General features: G+C 46.8%; 1 protein-coding gene across 5 annotated transcripts in view; it reads right to left on the reverse strand.

Moving 5' to 3' along the window:
* casz1 (castor zinc finger 1) overlaps positions 1-20,662 on the reverse strand; it is a 520,923-nt gene that overhangs the window by 86,347 nt on the left and 413,914 nt on the right. For 3 of the 5 annotated variants that reach the window (XM_070860578.1, XM_070860581.1, XM_070860577.1), the window contains 2 exons: positions 14,281-14,337; positions 4,771-4,861 (listed from right to left, as the gene is read on the reverse strand). In XM_070860578.1, the coding sequence (XP_070716679.1) occupies positions 4,771-4,861; positions 14,281-14,337 (148 nt within the window). The remainder of the gene's footprint in view (positions 1-4,770; positions 4,862-14,280; positions 14,338-20,662) is intronic. The other 2 variants (XM_070860582.1, XM_070860583.1) reach the window with 1 other exon arrangement.

Here is a 20,662-nt window from a genome sequence, read left to right on the forward strand (position 1 = left end):
TGAGGAGAGATTGAGCAGACTAGGCCTATATTCTCTAGAGTTTAGAAGAATGAGAGGTGATCTCATTGAAACATACAACATTCTTACAGGGCTTGGCAGGGTAGATGCAGGGAGGATGTTTCCCCGGGCTGGGGAGTCTAGAACCAGAGGTCACAGTCTCAGAATAAGGGGTCGGCCATTTAGGACTGTGATGAGGCGAAATTTCTTCACTCAGAGGGTGGTGAATCTTTGGAATTCTCTACCCCAGAGGGCTGTGGAGGCTCAGTCATTGAGTATATTCAAGACAGAGATCGATAGATTTTTGGATATTAAGGGAATCAAGGGACATGGGGATTGTGCAGGACAGTGGAGGTAGACAAGATTCAATAAAACCCCGACTAGTTGGGATCGGGGGATCCACAATGAGGTATGCAGTTGTGAGCCTAGTGGATGAACTGGTAATGTGTAGTGTGATTGTTAAACTTTTGTTAATAAACCAACAAGTTCTTAATTTAAAAAAAAACAGCCATGATCTTATTGAATGGTGGAGCAGGCTCGGGGGGCCAAATGGCCGACTCCTGCTCCTAATTCATATGTTTTTATGTTTCTAAATTAAGACCAATTACAAATGAAGCGAATAAAGTCCATAAGCAGCAAATCATTTTACATGTGGGGCCATGAAACATCTCTGATTTAACAAAGAAGTTGGCGTGAGTTTTAAGTGAAGGATCATTGCTTTATGTACACTTCAGGACTTTCAGCTTCGGAGCCTCCGGTCGTTAGTCGCAGTTTTCCCGCACTGTATTTCAGGTTCGTGCCTCACCAATAAACGCTAGAGCACCATTTGGCCCCTCGAGCCTGCTCCGCCATTCAATAAGATCATGGCTGATCTGATCATGGACTCAGCTCCAGTTCTCTGCCCACTCCCCATAACCCTTGACTCCCTTATCTTTCAACAATCTGTCTGTCTCCACCTTAAATATATTCAATGACCCAGCCTCCACAGCTCTCTGGGGTAGAGAATTCCAAAGATTCACGACCCCTGAGAAGAAATTCCTCCTCATCGCCGTCTTAAATAGGCGACCTCTTATTCGGAAACTATGCCCCCTAGTTCTAGACTCCCGCATGAGGGGAAACATCCTCTCTGCATCTACCTTGTCGAGCCCCCTCAGTATCTTATAAGTTTCAATAAGATCACCCCTCATTCGTCTAAACTCCAATGTGTACAGGCCCAACCTACTCAACCTTTCTTCATAAGTCAACCTCTTCATCTCCAGAATCAACCGAGTGAACCTTCTCTGAACTGCCTCCAATGCAAGTATATCCTTCCTTAAATACGGAGACCAAAACTGTACGCAGTACTCCAGGTGTGGTCTCACCAATACCTTGTACAGTTGTAGCAGGACTTCCCTGCTTTTATACTCTATCCCCCTTGCAATAAAGGCCAACATTCCCGATGACTCTACCCAAGTTTGTTTCTTGGCGAGGTGGGCAATGTTCGGCATTGATGGTATCTGTGTAGGAGCCCGAGGACTGGACCACTTGCACCAGATCCTTACCGAGCTGTTTAACAAGATGCAGTGAGCAGCCCGGGGACTGAGAGGGAGATATCGGGGAGTCAACACCAAATGCAGCCTTCAGTTGAGGTGGGGATAGAGGGAGAGGAATACTTGGATCAGGGTGCATGGGCATATTTAATAAGATTTGATATTACTATTTATAGTTAAATAGCAATCCTTAGGGTAATTTGGGAAGCAGAGATGCAAAGTTGGTTGGTACAGACTGAAAGGCGATTGGTGCCTGAAGTGCTGCAGCACCAGCACTGGTGGGAGGGTGTAATTACAGGCAGATGCCATTATAACTGGAAATATCATGGAACAAATTGACACAAAAGGGTGTCTAAAACACGGCTACAGGAAGTAAGGTTTTGTAGACAGGAAGTGACATAGGATGTTTAATATATTATAGATATATATTTTTATGCCTCCATATTTACTATTTCGAAAAGAATTGTTTTTTGCATAAAATTATATTTGAATATTTAGAATGATTGCACACACTCAGATTGGGACTTCTGGATTCAGGCTAATTACTCCTAAATCTAACATTTATGTTCTCTTGCATTCAAAATACAGTGTTGGATACAGCAGTTATATCCTTATTAAAAATGCATTTTTTAAAAACTTTAGAATAAATTGTGCACATTTTTTACAAAGAAACTGACGATTCCGGAGTCAAAATGCAACAGTCTGGGTTTTCTGATCACTTTGCCACTGATGCCAACCTGATAATAAGTTACCAATTATTACAAGTTAGAAGGTATTACAAGTTTTAAAGGTTAGAAATGGCTGCTGGCGCTATTAGCGTGTGAATGCTTAATGTGTTTGCGGGACATTTAAAATCAATGGATTGACGCTCCGTCGCACAAACGCAAACGGTCACCGAATATCGTCGCCATTACCGGGGGGGGGGGTGGAATTTCTGCTTCAGCGCTCCCCCACTCTGTGAATCAGTCAGGCGGGAGTCGTGCAATTTTCTGACATGGGCTCCTGGTGCATACCAGCGGCTGGAAAATCTCCCACTGACTCTCAGCTTCAACTGGTTCTGAATCGTTGAGCAGTGTATCAGGAAGAACTGATGCAACGCGCAGGAGTGACCCGCCTCAAAGATGTCAATAAAGAGATGGTAGATGCCGATTTTAACCGAGCTCACCCGGTGAGATCATGGCGAGAGTGGAAGCCAGGCTCACACCCCGCCCAATTTTAACGCGCCATCGAGCGGGGTGTCCATTGGGCGCCCCACCCAAACCTAACCGCGTTCTTTGCCGGACAGGTTAAGATTGGGCCTGACATTCCTCATTGCTGACGTCACACCGTCATTTTCTCTGGCAGTGCATTGGTTGATGTGTTGAGGTTAAATGCCTTTATGGGCTATTGTAACCCACTTAACCCAGAGAAAGATGGTCCTCTCTCTCTGCTGCCTTCTCTTAACAGGGAAGAGCATAAGAACATAAGAATTAGGAGCAGGAGTTGGCCATTCGGCCCCTCGAGCCTGCTCTGCCATTCAATGAGATCTTGCTGATCTTCGACCTCAACTTCACTTTCCTGCACTATCCCCGTATCCCTTGATTTCCTTAATATTCAAAAATCTATCGATCTCTGTCTTGAATATACTCAAAGACAGCCTCCACAGCCCTCTGGGGTAGAGAATTCCAAAGATTCACCACTCTCTGAGTGAAGCGGTTTCTCCTCATCTCAGTCCTAAGTGGCCGACCACTTATTCTGAGACTGTGACCCCTGGTTCTAGACTCCCCAGCCCGGGGGAAACATCCTCCCTGCATCTACCCTGTCAAGCCCTGTATGAATTTTGAATGTTTCAATGAGATCACCTCTCATTCTTCTAAACTCCAGAGAATATAGGCCTAGTCTGCTCAATCTCTCCTCATAGGACAATCCCCCCATCCCAGGAATCAGTCTGGTGAACCTTGGTTGCAGTCCCTCTATGGCAAGTATATCCTTCCTGAGGTAAGGAGATCAGGACTGTGCACAATACTCCAGGTGTGGTCTCACCAGGGCCCTATATAATTGCAGTAAGACGTCTTTACTCATATAATCAAATCCCTCTTGTAATAAAGGCCAACATACTATTTACTTTCTTAATTGCTTGTTGTACCTGCAGGTTAACTTTCAGTGATTGGTGTACAAGGACACCCAGGTACCTCTGAACACCAACATTTCCCAATCTCTCACCATTTAAAGTAAGGAGACCACAACTGTACACAATACTCCAGGTACGGTCTCACCAGGGCCCTACAAATTGCATCTATCCTCCCAGGGACTTGCAGGATCTAGCGGAGGCATCGCTGGTGGTATTTCTCTAGCGATTTGAGGAGTCTACTGTATATGGTCCACATCTCTGAGCCATACAGGAGGACAGGTATCACTTCAGCCCTGTAGACCATAAGCTTGGTGTCAGATTTGAGGGCCTGATCTTCGAACACTCTCTTCCTCAGTCGGCCAAAGGCTGCACTGACGCACTGGAGGCAGCGTTGAACCTCGTCGTCAATGTCAGGCCAACACCCCCAGCATCGAAGCACTGACCACACTGGACCAGCTCTGTTAGGTGGGCCACATTGTTTGCATGTCTGATACTGATACGAGACTCCCAAAACAAGCACTTTACTCGGAACTCTTACAAGGCAAGCGAGCCCCAGGTGGCCAGAGGAAAGGTTTCAAGGACACCCTCAAAGCCTCCCTGATAAAGTGCAACATCCCCACCGACACCTGGGAGTCCCTGGCCCAAGATCGCCCAAAGTGGAGGAAGAGCATCCGGGAGGGCGCTGAGCACCTCGCGTCTCGTCGCCGAGAGCATGCAGAAATCCCCACCCACCCTTTCCGTCAACCACTGTCTGTCCCACCTGTGCCAGAGACTGTAATTCCTGTATTGGACTGTTCAGTCACCTGAGAACTCACTTTCAGAGTGGAAGCAAGTCTTCCTCGATTTCGAGGGACTGCCTATGATGATATAATTGCAGTAAGACGTCTTTTCTCTTATACCGAGAATTGTGCTGTTCCAGTCTGAACACTTCAACGCAAAGTTAACTCTTTGTCAGTCAGCCAAACTCATTCACACTCCACACTTTCTTTATAATATCGGGAAAATGACTTATTTTTACTTGCGGCAACAATATCATTGTGTAAAGAACATGTTTTTTTGTTGCTGGTTTTAGTACGGATAGCAATCAGAGATAACCATGTGCTGTGAGGCCTGCGGCCTAGGTGGCTGCCGTACCTGATAGTTGCACTCAGGATCCAGACAGTGGTAATGCTCTCTGTACTGATAGGCGCAGTGAATGTGGCCACACTGCTGACTGCCGGAAAACCTGGAAATGAGGAAAAAGCAAGAATGACTCAATGAGATATCTGGCTCTGCCTTCAAGTGTCCCTAACTTGTTGTTTCGTCGGCCTACCTGTAGTTTAATCCAGTACCCTCTGACGCTCCCACATTCTAGCTATTGACCGGTCAATACCGGGCATTTCCATGTACGATTGACACCTCACCCAACCCCCAGCTCTTGCTCGAGGACCAACACGACCAGCCGCCGCAGTGCTTTGGAAAACTGTGCGCTTGGCCGCGGTGGGCCATGAGCAGATATTTGCCCGTGCCCCAGTATTGCTGCTACTGGCTCCCACAGAGTTTCGTCACTTATCGTTACAACGTTTGCTGAGCTACATTTCAGCGCACTGAAATTACTTTAGGTACTTCCCCCGGGCCGGAGAGTCTGGAACTAGTGGGGTCACAGTCTCAGGATAAGGGACTGCACATTTTGGACTGAGATGAAGAGGAATTTCTTCACTCAGAGGGTGGGGAATCTTTGGAACTCTCTGCCCCAGAGGGCTGTGGATGCTGAGTCTCTGAATATATTGAAGGCTGAGATCGATAGATTTTTGGGCACTAGGGGAATCAAGGGATATGGGGATCGGATGAGGAAGTGGAGTTGATGGAGATGTTTAGACATGATCATATTGAATGGCGGAGCAGGTTCAAGGGGCCGTGTAGCCTGTTCCTGATCCTATTTCTTATGTTCTTATTTGAGGTGGGGGGGGGGGCGGAAATGATGTAATCGGCCTGTACTCAATTTAAGAATTCTTATTCTTTCACGGGATAAATATAAAACAGTAGGCCAAGGTTAGGACACAGACCCCTTACAGCTCCGTCATTTTAAGTACTGGCGGGATGAGGATTGGGGGCGGAGGGGGTGGGGGCGAGATTTCCTTTGATTGCATAAATGTAGCAGAAAGATTCCCTCACCATTTCCAACAAAATTGTTAAAAGCGTTTTAAAAGAACACAAGATGCGATTTTGCTAGGAATATTGAAATTGTGCCGTTATCTTTACTATGTCATTATCACAGTGACCAAACGGCCTCTCCTCTCAATGTTAACAACCTGTCGAATGGAAATAATTGTGCTCTGAACACCCTGTGTATCTTACAAAGTGCGTGCACAGACTGGATCACTGGTGAAGTGAAATGGATGTGCTACAAAGAGTTTTTGCAAAGTCAGCCCTGTGCCTTTCCCGTTCAATAGACCAACAGTCTGGTGTTCACCCCCTCCTAGGTTTAAATGGTCCAACCTGTGGGGAACCGATGGCATTGTAGAAATTTGACACAATGGGTCCCACCAGCTAAGCACGGGCAGGCTACTATTGCAATGCGCGCACCGGTGAGCATGCTCATAGGTTTGTCGAGCTGTTGATGTTCAGCCCGACTGCCTGCCTCTCTTCCGCAGTTACATCCGAGCCAGGGTGTCCCTGGAGATGGAGCACACGGTGTCCACCGGTACACTCGCGACCTTCCGCAAGAGATGGGCACCGGAGGGACTGGAGTGCATCATCACCCCCGGCAACCAAATTTTAATTTGATCCATTAACGTCCTAAGTTTAATTGGTTTATTTTGTCGGTTTTAGTGCCCCCCTGTAATCAGTTTAAAATAGTTGTAGATGAATTGTGAGTGGTTTAGCCAGTCACGTGATGTTCACAAGACTCAATAAAACCCCAGCCAGTTGGGTTCGGGGGATCCACGATGAGGCAGCTGGTTGTGAGCCTGGTGGATGAACTGGTAATGTGTAGTGCGATTGTTAAACCTTTTGCTAATAAACCAACTATTCTTAATAGAGATGTGTTGCTATGAAATCTTAAGCAAAGCAGCCATGAAGCAAATACATTGCAACTCTCCCGTGTGGCTGCATCCCTCAGCATTCAGGCTTTTGTATTTACACAGGGGGAGCCCAGTTGGCCTGCGATGGGAAAAATCGAAATGGAGGACAGCAGCGCTCGGGGAGGCCACTTTCCTCCGGCCTGTAATGTGCAAAGTCAGCTCTGTGCCTTCCCCGTTCATTAGACCGACAATCTCTCCTTCGGGCAGCACTGGGCTTTGGCCGTGTGTACAGCTACAATCGCGCTGCAGTAATGGTTTAACACTGTACCCAAGTGTTTCTGGGTCAAATGTTGGCTGGCCTATGTTCAGTGTGAAGAGAAGCTGAACAGATACCTGAACAGAGAGAACTTGGCTGGAGGTGTTCGCGTCACTGGGGTCAAGCGGGGTTACCCGAATTCCCCCCTCCCACCCCTACCGCCGCTGGGTGTGGAATTCAGACAAACCATTGGTCAAGAGTGCCTTCGGTTTTCTTGTCGACTGAGCTTGTAATTGTCGCCACCGGGGCCTCACATCATTTGCCATTTGAAGCCCTGAAAGGCCACAATCCCAGCTTTACCTGCCCTCCCAAGACCATCATCTCATCAGTGGCCGATGAACTGGATCGACAAGAAACCTGGGGACGAGACACTTTGTCCAATCGTTTGGGAGGCAGGGGGATTTGCAGCCCATGCTAGGGGTTAGAAACACAGAAAATAGGTGCAGGAGTAGGCCATTCGGCCCTTGGAGCCTGCACCGCCATTCAATATGATCATGCCTTCTCTCCATACCCCCGATCCCCTTAGCTGTAAGGGCCACATCTAACTCCCTCTTGAATATATCCAACGAACTGGCCTCAACAACTTTCTGTGGTAGAGAATTCCACAGGTTCACCACTCTCCGGGTGAAAAAGTTTCTCCTCATCTCGGTTCTATATGGCTTAGACTATACATACACACACTGTCATTAGGAGCCACACTGTGTGTGCTACAGGGGTTGTTTAATAACATGACATGATAAAGCTGGAAGACACGATGACGATTGAAAGATCCAGAATGGCGAAGAATGTATTCTTCTCCCCCAGCCCCTCCCGCCTTCGCCGGCCCCCTGACCTCCTCCCAGCTTTCTGCCCCCTTGTCCTTCCCCCCCTTGTCCCCCTCCCCCCCCGCGCCCCCCCACCATCCCATCTGGGAGGAGAAATCAATCAGAAATTCTTCCTCGATTTCCATCCACAGCAGGAGGTGGCCGCGCTACAGGGTGAGCCATGAATCCGGCTTCTCGGAACTGACACACTCCTCCCCCTCGGTCCGCGAACCAAGAATTTCCAAACCTCACTCTGCACGTGACTGGTGGAGGTGTCAGCCTCAGGCTTTAAACCCCAGGTTTGTAAAACAACCGCCTCCATTCATCATGCACCCCGCCTGCTGCCTGAGTCCGGTCTCAGTCTGGTTTGTGATAAGCAAAATATGGCTAAAAGTTTACCACAACTCTTTATTTATTTATATTTTAAAAAATTTGTTTTTTCCAAATTACCCTTGGCTTTAATTTTCTTTCATTACTTTTTTCCCCATGGCCACAAGACACTCTTAGTGACCAAAGGAAGACATTGCTCGCTGCAAACATGTGTCTGGTGACTGTGCTGCTGTCGTTGCCCAGGCCCCGAGAGCGAGAGTGGAAGCTGTCTGGAGCTGGTGTAGTACTGTATCACCAAGCAAGAATAAACCCTCTAAAACACAGGGCAGTCCCACCTTGCTTGTCCACGTATTGTGCTGTGACGAAGCTGTCACTGATCTCTTCGTGCTTGTAGTCGTTGATAAGCAAACCGAGCTAATTATTTGTATCAAATTTTGGGGTACATGTAAATCTCGGAGTTGTAGCCACCATTTCAGCTGGCTATTTTAAAGCAGCTATTTGAATTTTATTCTGGAGAAGGGTTAGATAATATATATTACTCATAGGAAGACCAGTTCTCTCGCATCTATTTTTACCTTTTAATAATTATCTGTAGCATTATAACAATCCTATTAAGATGAGGGAAGCAAGCCTCGATTTTAAAATTCTCATCCTTGTTTCAAATCCCTCCGTGGCCTCGCCCCTCCCTATCTCTGTAATCTCCTCCAGCCCCACAACTCCCCGAGATGTCTGCGCTCAGCCAATTCTGCCCTCTTGAGCATCCCCCATTTTAATCGCTCCACCATTGGTGGCCGTGTCTTCAGTTGCCTGGGCCCCAAGCTCTGGAACTCCCTCCCTAAACCTCTCTAATCTCTTTTAAGACGCTCCTTAAAACCAAGTGTCCTAATATAATATCTCCGTATGTGGCTCAGCATCAAATTTTGTTTGATAACACTCCTGTGAAGCGCCTTGGGATGTTTTGCTACGTGAGAGGTGCTATATAAATACAAGTTGTTGTTGTTGAGTGCCAGAGTGCAGTGAGCCCTGTTGCTAAGCTGGGAACGTAGCAACACGGCCTGGCTTTGTGTTTTTTTGCATTGCAGGTGGCACAATAGCAAGGTGCAATCAGAGGCAGCGGGCATCGAGGACAAATGCCTCACAAATTGGGTCCCGCTGGTTCCTGGGGATACTGTTACTAAGCTAATGATGTCACCATGGAGTCCTCATTAAATATACAATGCCTGTTGATAGTACTGTCCTTAGTAACTGCTGATAGTTTAGAGTTTACTAAACATAGAAAATAGGTGCAGGAGTAGGCCATTCGGCCCTTCAAGCCTGCACCGCCATTCAATATGATCATGGCTGATCACTCCCTCAGTACCCCTTTCCTGCTTTCTCTCCATACCCTTTGATCCCTTTAGCCGTATGGGCCACATCTAACTCCCTCTTGAATATATCCAATGAACTGGCCTCAACAACTCACTGCAGCAGGGAATTCCACAGGTTAACAACTCTCTGAGTGAAGAAGTTTCTCCTCATCTCAATGGCCTACCCCTTATCCTTAGACTGTGTCCCCTGGTTCTGGACTTCCCCAACATCAGGAACATTCTTCCCGCATCTAACCTGTCCAGTCCTGTCAGAATCTTATACGTTTCTATGAGGTCCCCTCTCATCATTCTAAACTCCAGTGACTAAAGATCCAGTCTCTCCTCATATGACAGTCCAGCTATTCCTGGAATCAGTCTGGTGAACCTTCGCTGCACTCCCTCAATAGCAAGAACGTCCTTCCTCAGATTAGGAGACCAAAACTGAACACAATATTCCAGGTGAGGCCTGTACAACTGCAGTAAGACCTCTCTGCTCCTATACTCAAATCCCCTAGCTATGAAGGCCAACATACCATTTGCCTTCCTCACCTCCTGCTGTAGCTGCATGCCAACTTTCAATGACTGATGAACCATGACACCCAGGTCTCGTTGCACCTCCCCTTTTCCTAATCTGCTGCCATTCAGATAATATTCTGCCTTGGTGTTTTTGCCCCCAAAATGGATAACCTCACATTTATCCACATTATACTGCATCTGCCATGCATTTGCCCACTCACCTAACCTGTCTAAGTCACCCTGCAGCCTCTTAGCGTCCCCCTCACAGCTCACATCACCACCCAGTTTAGTGTCATCTGCAAACTTGGAGATATTACACTCAATTCCTTCATCTAAATCATTAATGTATATTGTAAAGAGCTGGGGTCCCAGCACTGAGCCCTGCGGCACTCCACTAGTCACTGCCTGCCATTCTGAAAAGAACCAGTTTATCCCGACTCTCTGCTTCCTCTCTGCCAACCAGTTCTCTATCCACGTCAATACATTACCCCCACACCAATTTTGCACACCAATCTCTTGTGCGGAACCTTGTCAAAAGCCTTTTGAAAGTCCAAATGCACCATATCCACTGGTTCTCCCTTGTCCACTCTGCTAGTTACATCCTCAAAAAATTCCAGAAGATTCGTCAAGCATGATTTCCCTTTCATAAATCCATGCTGACTTGGACCGATCCTGTCACTGCTTTCCAAATGCACTGCTATTTCATCCTTAATGATTGATTTCAACATTTTCCCCACTACTGATGTCAGGCTAACCAGTCTATAATTACCCGTTTTCTCTCTCCCTCCTTTTTTAAAAAGTGGTGTTACATTAGCTACCCTCCAGTCCATAGAAACTGATCCAGACTCGATAGACTGTTGGAAAATGATTACCAATGTATCCACTATTTCTACAGCCACTTCCTTAAGTACTCTGGGATGCAGGCTATCAGGCACCGGGGATTTATCGGCCTTCAATCCCATCAATTTCCCTAACACAATTTCCCGCCTAATAAGGATATCCTTCAGTTCCTCTTTGTCACTAGACCCACTGTCCCCTAGTACATTCGGAAGACAGAACCGAAGTATTTGTTCAATTGGTCTGCCATTTCTTTGTTCCCCATTATAAATTCACCTGAATCTGACTGCAAGGGACCTACGTTTGTCTTCACTAAGCTTTTTCTCTTCACCTATTTATAGAAGCTTTTGCAGTCAGTTTTTATATTCGCTGCAAGCTTCCTCGCGTACTCTATTTTCCCCCTCTTAATTAAACCCTTAGTCCTCCTCTGCTGAATTCTAAATTTCTCCCAGTCCTCAGGTTTGTTGCTTTTTCTAGCCAATTTATATGCCTCTTCCTTGGTTTTAACAATATCCTTAATTTCCCTTGTTAGCCACGGTTAAGCCACCTTCCCCGTTTTATTTTTACTCCAGACAGTGATGTACAGTTGCTGAAGTTCATCCATGTGATCTTTAAATGTTTGCCATTGCTTATCCACCGTCAACCCTTTAAGTATCATTTGCCAGTCTATTCTAGCCAATTCACGCCTCATACCATCGAAGTTACCTTTCCTTACGTTCAGGACCCTAGTTTCCGAATTAACTGTGTCACTCTCCATCTTAATAAAGTATTCTACCATATTATGGTCACTCTTCCCCAAGCGGCCTCGCACAACAAGATTGCTAATTAGTCCCTTCTCATTACAGATCACCCAGTCTAGGATGGCCAGCTCTCTGGTTGGTTCCTCGACATATTGGTCTGGAAAACCATCCCTAATACACTTCAGGAAATCCTCCTCCACCGCATTGCTACCAGTTTGGTTAGTCCAATCAATATGTAGATTAATGTCGCCCATGATTACTGCTGTACCTTTATTGCACACATCCCTTATTTCTTGTTTGATGCTGTCCCCAACCTCACTACTACTGTTTGGTGGTCTGTACACAACTCCCATTAGCGTTTTCTGCCCTTTGGTATTCTGCAGCTCCACCCACACCCATAAAAAGCAAAAGTGTTGCCAAGTTGGAGGAGCGTCTCCGACAGGTCTCCACCCCCAACTAGTTTTAAATGGTCCGACCTGTGGAGAACCGATGGCATTGTAGAAATTTGACACAATGGGTCACACCAGCTAAACATGGGCAGTCTGCTATTGCAATGTATGCACCGGTGAGCATGCTCATAGGTTTGTGGAGCTGTTGATGTTCAGCCCGATTGCCTGCCTCTCTTGTGCAGTTACATCTGAACCAGGGTGTCCCTGGAGGTGGAGCACGCGGTGTCCACCGGTACTCTCGTGGCCTTCCGCGAGAGGTGGGCACCGGAGGGACTGGAGTGCATCATCACCCCCGGCAACCACATATTAATTTGATCCATTAACGTCCTAAGTTTAATTGGTTTATTTTGTTGGTTTTAGTGCCCCCCCCCCCCCCCTGTAATCAGGGGGCACTTGATTTACTATTCAACTTTAAAATAGTTGTAGAGCTGTTGAATTGTGAGTGGCTTAGCCAGTCACGTGATGTTCACAAGACTCCATAAAACCCCAGCCATTTGGGTTCAGAAGATCCACAATGAGGCAGGTGGTTGTGAGCCTGGTAGATGAACCGGTAATGTGTGGTGTGATTGTTAAACCTTTTGCTCATAAACCAACTGGTTCTTAATAGTGATGTGTTGCTATGAATTCTTAAGCAAAAAACCCATGAAGCAAATACAGTACAACTCTCCCGTGTGGCTGCACCCCTCAGCAATCAGGCTTCTGTACTTACACAGGGGGAGCCCAGCTGGCCTGCGGAGACTGGTACTCGATGGGAAAAATAGAAATGGAGGACAGCAGTGCTTGGGGAGGCCACTTTCCTCCGGCCTAACAGTTGCCAACTCTGGTTGGACCTATTCCTGGAGGTTATCACATGATCCACTGCTTCCAAAAGTCCCGCCCCCACATTGGTGACTTGACACAGCAATCACTGCCTTCCCCCACCAATCATAGCGCAAACAGACTCTTTGTTACCTAATTGGATTATTCTTAACCGTCAAACAGCCCTGCTTCTTCCATCTCCAATATCTTTATAACTAACAAAAACCCTCACGCTCGTTCCCCAGGGTTTGCTTACAGCGGTGTCCTGGAGATCAACTTTAATGGTGGGAGACTCCGGGAGACCCCTGGAGGGTTGGGAACCCCTGCATTGAACTAGCAGAGAAAGAGTAGGGGCAGCGGTGGGAGGGAGTGGGGGGCCGGGGCCGGATAAAGGTGTCATCATCATAATAGGCGGTCCCTCGAAACGAGGATGACTTGCTTCCACGCCAAAAAAGGATAAGTTCCAATGAAGGACCTAATATTCCAGATCCCGAACTACATCCTAAAGGGTGGAAGATGTCTGTGTGTGGATTTTTTTAACGTGTGGTGGCCGTTGCACACCAGCCACCACACTGGCTTGACAGAGCCAGGTCTTGGTCCAGTGGCAAGGGTTACCCAAAACAACTGGAGATCTGCTCTGCTGCACAGACCTAGTGCACACACATATCGCAGTTTGGGCTGGCCCGTGCTGCCCCTGGGCCCCTGGCCCCAAGCTCACGCCTCCCAGATGTCAGCTGTGGCTCAGTGGGCAGCACCCTCGCCTCTGAGTCAGAAGGTTGTGGGTTCAAGTCCCATTCCAGGCACTTGAGCACATAAATCTAGGCTGGCCCTCCCAGTGCGGTGCTGAGGGAGTGCCGCACTGTCGGAGGTGCCGTCTTTTGGATGAGACGTTAAACCGAGGCCCCGTCTGCTCTCTCAGGTGGATGTAAAAGATCCTATGGCACTATTTCCAAGAAGAGCAGGGGAGTTATTCCCGGACAATATTTATCCCTCAATCAACATAACAAAAAAAAAACAGATTATCGGCATCATTATCACGTTGGTGTTTGTGGGAGCTTGCTGTGCGCAAGTTGGCTACCGCATTTTCCACATTACAACAGTGACTACACTTCAAAAAGTACTTCATTGGCTGTAAAGCGCTTTGAGACGTCCGGTGGTCGTGAAAGGCGCCACAGAAATGCAAGTCTTTCTAAAAAAAATGAAGTCATGGGGACCAGAGGGGTAGTGAGGGATTATGGATGTGTCAGTTACGGAACACGTCATTCTAATCGGTGAATTCACTTAAAGCAACAGTGTCCCCCGTTTCAACACATCTACTTGCTCATCTCTGTTGGCTGATTTCATTGGTTCAAAGACAGCCGGGCAGTTGTGTCCTTGAGCTGAGAGAGCAGCAGTAGGAATGTGAGTGAAATGATTACTGCCGCGGCAGCTTTACAGCTGTAGCATCCCTTCCACCCATCACCTTCACAATTTCAGGTCATTTCCATGAAAATAAAAATCAACCAACCAGCAATCTCTGAGTAGATGGGGTGATTTGGGGTGGAGGCCGTCAGCAGGTAGATTACTGCAATAAAATATAAATAACTTTAAAACATCAAGAGCTCAGGAGGGAACAGTTACAAAAAGAAAAGACCTGGGGGTGGGGGTGGGGAGGGGGATTGGGGGGTGAGGGGGAAACTGGTGTGTGTTACTGTTGTAGCCAATTGTTCTTAACAAAAATACATAAAGAGGCCAAGAATACTGCAACTTTAAAGAGTTAATGGAAAGAGATCGGAGGGAGTCAATGCAGAAATCGAGACAGGACACATCATTAATTTAATATCGGGTCGGTCAAGCCCCAGGAAAGCACAGCGCACCTTGTAAAATGTCACTGTTGGGTTCTGAGACGACTTATTTTGATAATGGCACCCCTGGACTAGGGGTCTCCACAAGGATCCTCGCCATGGTCGGATTCCTGCCTTTGGGAATTGTTCTGCATATTTATTTTGTTATCTGCACAGCTCATTATTTCTGTTGCTGTGCAGTCATAAACCACTTTCAGTAATAATAGCATTGTATTTACATATTTGCAGGGGGTCACTGGGGTGTTAATGTATGGAGGGGGTCACTGGGGGGTTAATATTTGCAGTGGGTGTCTGGGAATGTGTTAATATTTGTGGTGGGGCTCCAAGGATGTTAATAGCGGGAAGGGGTCACTGGGGGGTTAATATATGATGGGGGTCACTGGGGGGTTAATATATGGAGGGGGTCACTGGGGGGTTAATATATAACGGGGGTCACTGGGGTGTTAATATCTGGAGGGGGTCACTGGGGTGTTAATATATGACGGGGGTCACTGGAGGTGTTAATATTTGGAGGGGGTCACTGGGGTGTTAATATATGACGGGGGTCACTGGAGGTGTTAATATCTGGAGGGGGTCACTGGGGTGTTAATATATGGAGGGGGTCACTGACGGTGTTAATATTTGGAGGGGGTCACTGGGGTGTTAATATCTGGAGGGGGTCACTGGAGTTGTTAATATATGGAGTGAGTCTCTGGGGGCGTGTTAATATTTGCAGGAGTTATACATGGATTTCCTTAAAACTACGGTGGAAGAGGATGTTTGGACACAATAAAAAGGAAATGACCTGTCTCGCACGGTGATATTCAGCATTAACTCTTCCGCCCCATCGCTGGGACCGATCTGATAGGGCCGGGGGTGGGAACGGGTGGGGAATGTGTCGAGTTGCCACACTGGATGATGACAGAGCGAACGATTGCCGTGAGTGCTGGGCAGGGAAGGCTTTGTTCAAACTATTACTGAGAAATGGTAATAAATATAGAGCTGGTTTGTCAACAAAAGAGACTGAGAGACACAGTTTGTTAGAATACTGTCCTTCCACTCAGTGACCTGGACATAAATCCCGTCGGAGCTGACAACCTCCTCTCCCAATGCCAGTAATGGTTCTAAAGTGGAGTCAGTTTATCCTTTTTCCAATCCACCCTCCTGCGGACGTGAGTCTACAGCACAAAACTGTCCTCGCAATTCATAATTCATAAGTGGCACACGGAAAATAGTTATTCGTAATTTTACACGCTGCACTTCAAACCCGAGCTGTAATTGTACTTCAACCTGTCTGATTCTGCTGCTGGGATAAGCTGAGAGGAAGACCTTGGGTCCATTAAAAAGACAGCAAATTAGAGGAGCTTATTCACAAACACAATCGCCTTCCTAATGTTCTCAATCAGGTAATGCTATCCTGACGAATCCAGCGTGTGACATGCACCTAATGAATACCAGTGTGTCTGCATTCAGTGCATTGTGGGTGGTAATTACAGCGATGCCATGTAGCTAGTATTTCACTACACAATATTCCGACCAGCTTGTAAAGAAAAATACATGTCTTGTAAAATTGAAGTAACTAATTTAATCGCTGGACAAGCTTATTTCAAAAAAATGACATGTAGATGGCACAGGGATGCAACTTATGAGTGTTCCAACAGTTTGCGGCTCAGATTCGAAGGATGCAGTCTCGTCCTGACAACCCCCACATGGAGTCTCCCTTATCTTGATGTGCCATCAGGACAGAGCTCCCAGTGGAGGCCGGGAATGAAATATGGAGAGCTGAACCCAGGTCTGTTTACAATGGGTTTTTTAAAAACTTATTTGTTCCTGGGATGTGGGTGTCGCTGGCAAGGCCAGCATTTATTGCCCAGGAGAAGGTGGTGAGCCGCCTTCTTGAACCGCTGTCCTTTGTAGCTGTGGTTTGGTACATCTGAGTGGCTCGCTGGGCCATTTCAGAGGGCAGTTAAGATTCAACCACGTTGCTGTGGGTCTGGAGTCACATATAGGCCAGACCGGGTAAGGGCGGCAGATTTCATAGAAACATAGAAACATAGAAAATAGGTGCAGGAGCAGGCCATTCAGCCCTTCTAGCCTGCACCGCCATTCAATGAGTTCATGGCTGAACATGAAACTTCAGTACCCCCTTCCTGCTTTCTCGCCATAACCCTTGATCCCCCGAGTAGTAAGGACTTCATCTAACTCCCTTTTGAATATATTTAGTGAATTGGCCTCAACTACTTTCTGTGGTAGAGAATTCCACAGGTTCACCACTCTCTGGGTGAAGAAGTTTCTCCTCATCTCGGTCCTAAATGGCTTACCCCTTATCCTCAGACTGTGACCCCTGGTTCTGGACTTCCCCAACATTGGGAACATTCTTTCTGCATCTAACCTGTCTAAACCCGTCAGAATTTTAAACGTTTCTATGAGGTCCCCTCTCATTCTTCTGAACTCCAGTGAATACAAGCCCAATTGATCCAATCTTTCTTGATAGGTCAGTCCCGCCATCCCGGGAATCAGTCTGGTGAACCTTCGCTGCACTCCCTCAATAGCAAGAATGTCCTTCCTCAAGTTAGGAGACCAAAACTGTACACAATACTCCAGGTGTGGCCTCACCAAGGCCCTGTACAACTGTAGCAACACCTCCCTGCCCCTGTATTCAAATCCCCTCGCTATGAAGGCCAACATGCCATTTGCTTTCTTAACCGCCTGCTGTACCTGCATGCCAACCTTCAATGACTGATGTACCATGACACCCAGGTCTCGTTGCACCTCCCCTTTTCCTAATCTGTCACCATTCAGATAATAGTCTGTCTCTCTGTTTTTACCACCAAAGTGGATAACCTCACATTTATCCACATTATACTTCATCTGCCATGCATTTGCCCACTCACCTAACCTATCCAAGTCACTCTGCAGCCTAATAGCATCCTCCTCGCAGCTCACACTGCCACCCAACTTAGTATCATCCGCAAATTTGGAGATACTGCATTTAATCCCCTCGTCTAAATCATTAATGTACAATGTAAACAGCTGGGGCCCCAGCACAGAACCTTGCGGCACTCCACTAGTCACTGCCTGCCATTCTGAAAAGTACCCGTTTACTCCTACTCTTTGCTTCCTGTCTGACAACCAGTTCTCAATCCACGTCAGCACACTACCCCCAATCCCATGTGCTTTAACTTTGCACATTAATCTCTTGTGTGGGACCTTGTCGAAAGCCTTCTGAAAGTCCAAATATACCACATCAACTGGTTCTCCTTTGTCCACTTTACTGGAAACATCCTCAAAAAATTCCAGAAGATTTGTCAAGCATGATTTCCCTTTCACAAATCCATGCTGACTTGGACCTATCATGTCACCATTTTCCAGATGCACTGCTATGACATCCTTAATAATTGATTCCATCATTTTACCCACTACTGAGGTCAGGCTGACCGGTCTATAATTCCCTGTTTTCTCTCTCCCTCCTTTTTTAAAAAGTGGGGTTACATTGGCTACCCTCCACTCCATAGGAACTGATCCAGAGTCAATGGAATGTTGGAAAATGACTGTCAATGCATCCGCTATTTCCAAGGCCACCTCCTTAAGTACTCTAGGATGCAGGCCATCAGGCCCTGGGGATTTATCTGCCTTCAATCCCATCAATTTCCCCAACACAATTTCCCGACTAATAAAGATTTCCCTCAGTTCCTCTTCCTTACTAGACCCTCTGACCCCTTTTATATCCGGAAGGTTGTTTGTATCCTCCTTAGTGAATACCGAACCAAAGTACTTGTTCAATTGATCCGCCATTTCTTTGTTCCCCGTTATGACTTCCCCTGATTCTGACTGCAGGGGACCTACGTTTGTCTTCACCAACCTTTTTCTCTTTACATACCTATAGAAACTTTTGCAATCCGCCTTAATGTTCCCTGCAAGCTTCTTCTCGTACTCCATTTTCCCTGTCCTAATCAAACCCTTTGTCCTCCTCTGCTGAGTTCTAAATTTCTCCCAGTCCCCAGGTTCGCTGCTATTTCTGGCCAATTTGTATGCCACTTCCTTGGCTTTAATACTATCCCTGATTTCCCTAGATAGCCACGGTTGAGCCACCTTCCCCTTTTTATTTTTACGCCAGACAGGAATGTACAATTGTTGTACTTCATCCATGCGGTCTCTAAATGTCTGCCATTGCCCATCCACAGTCAACCCCCTAAGTATCATTCGCCAATCTATCCTAGCCAATTCTCGCCTCATACCTTCAAAGTTACCCTTCTTTAAGTTCTGGACCATGGTCTCTGAATTTACTGTTTCATTCTCCATCCTAATGCAGAATTCCACCATATTATGGTCACTCTTCCCCAAGGGGCCTCGCACAATGAGATTGCTAATTAATCCTCTCTCATTACACAACACCCAGTCCAAGATGGCCTCCCCCCTAGTTGGTTCCTCAACATATTGGTCTAGAAAACCATCCCTTATGCACTCCAGGAAATCCTCCTCCACCGTATTGCTTCCAGTTTGGCTAGCCCAATCTATGTGCATATTAAAGTCACCCATTATAACTGCTACACCTTTATTGCATGCACCCCTAATTTCCTGTTTGATGCCCTCCCCAACATCCCTATTACTGTTTGGAGGTCTGTACACAACTCCTACTAACGTTTTTTGCCCTTTGGTGTTCTGCAGCTCTACCCATATAGATTCCACATCATCCAAGCTAATGTCTTTCCTAACTATTGCATTAATCTCTTCTTTAACCAGCAATGCTACCCCACCTCCTTTTCCTTTTATTCTATCCTTCCTGAATGTTGAATACCCCTGAATGTTGAGTTCCCAGCCCTGATCATCCTGGAGCCACGTCTCCGTAATCCCAATCACATCATATTTGTTAACATCTATTTGCACAATTAATTCATCCACCTTATTGCGGATACTCCTTGCATTAAGACACAAAGCCTTCAGGCTTGTTTTATTAACACCCTTTGTCCTTTTAGAATTTTGCTGTACAGTGGCCCTTTTTGTTCTTTGCCTTGGGTTTCTCTGCCCTACACTTTTCCTCATCTCCTTTCTGTCTTTTGCTTTTGGCTCCTTTTTGTTTCCCTCTGTCTCCCTGCATTGGTTCCCATCCCCCTGCCATATTAGTTTAAATCCTCCCCAACAGCACTAGCAAACACTCCCCCGAGGACATTGGTTCCAGTCCTGCCCAGGTGCAGACCGTCCGGTTTGTACTGGTCCCACCTCCCCCAGAACCGGTCCCAATGCCCCAGGAATTTGAATCCCTCCCTGCAGCACCACTGCTCAAGCCACGTATTCATCTGCGCTATCCTGCGATTCCTACTCTGACTATCACGTGGCACTGGTAGCAATCCCGAGATTACTACTTTTGAGGTCCTACTTTTTAATTTAGCTCCTAGCTCCTTAAATTCGTTTCGTAGGACCTCATCCCTTTTTTTGCCTATGTCGTTGGTACCAATGTGCACCACGACAACTGGCTGTTCTCCCTCCCATTTCAGAATGTCCTGCACCCGCTCCGAGACATCCTTGACCCTTGCACCAGGGAGGCAACATACCATCCTGGAGTCTCGGTTGCGGCCGCAGAAACGCCTATCTATTCCCCTCACAATTGAATCCCCTATCACTATCGCTCTCCCACTCTTTTTCTTGCCCTCCTGTGCAGCAGAGCCAGCCACGGTGCCATGAACTTGGCTGCTGCTGCCCTCCCCTGATGAGTCATTCCCCTCAACAGTACCCAAAGCAGTGTATTAGCATTAGTGAACCAGATGAGTTTTTAAATGACAATCCTGTAATTTCATTAACTGAATTTAAATTCTCTCAGCTTCCTCTTTGATGAGCATTGGGCACTAAGATCAGGGAACTGGGACACCTTTACACACACGACAGGCACCGCGCATAAATAACAACTGGGCGATCCTAAAAATGCAGGTCAGTAATTTAGAGGAAAAAAAATAATGATTTCAAATTTGTGCCCTTACTTCATTGATTGCATCAATTAGAGACCCTTCTGGTCAGAAACAATCTGTACTTGACAATGCAACAATTAGCATCAGGTTTGATCTGTGGCCA

The sequence above is a fragment of the Pristiophorus japonicus genome, chromosome 18 (genome assembly GCF_044704955.1).
Source record: "Pristiophorus japonicus isolate sPriJap1 chromosome 18, sPriJap1.hap1, whole genome shotgun sequence".
NCBI classification, from domain to species: domain Eukaryota; kingdom Metazoa; phylum Chordata; class Chondrichthyes; family Pristiophoridae; genus Pristiophorus; species Pristiophorus japonicus.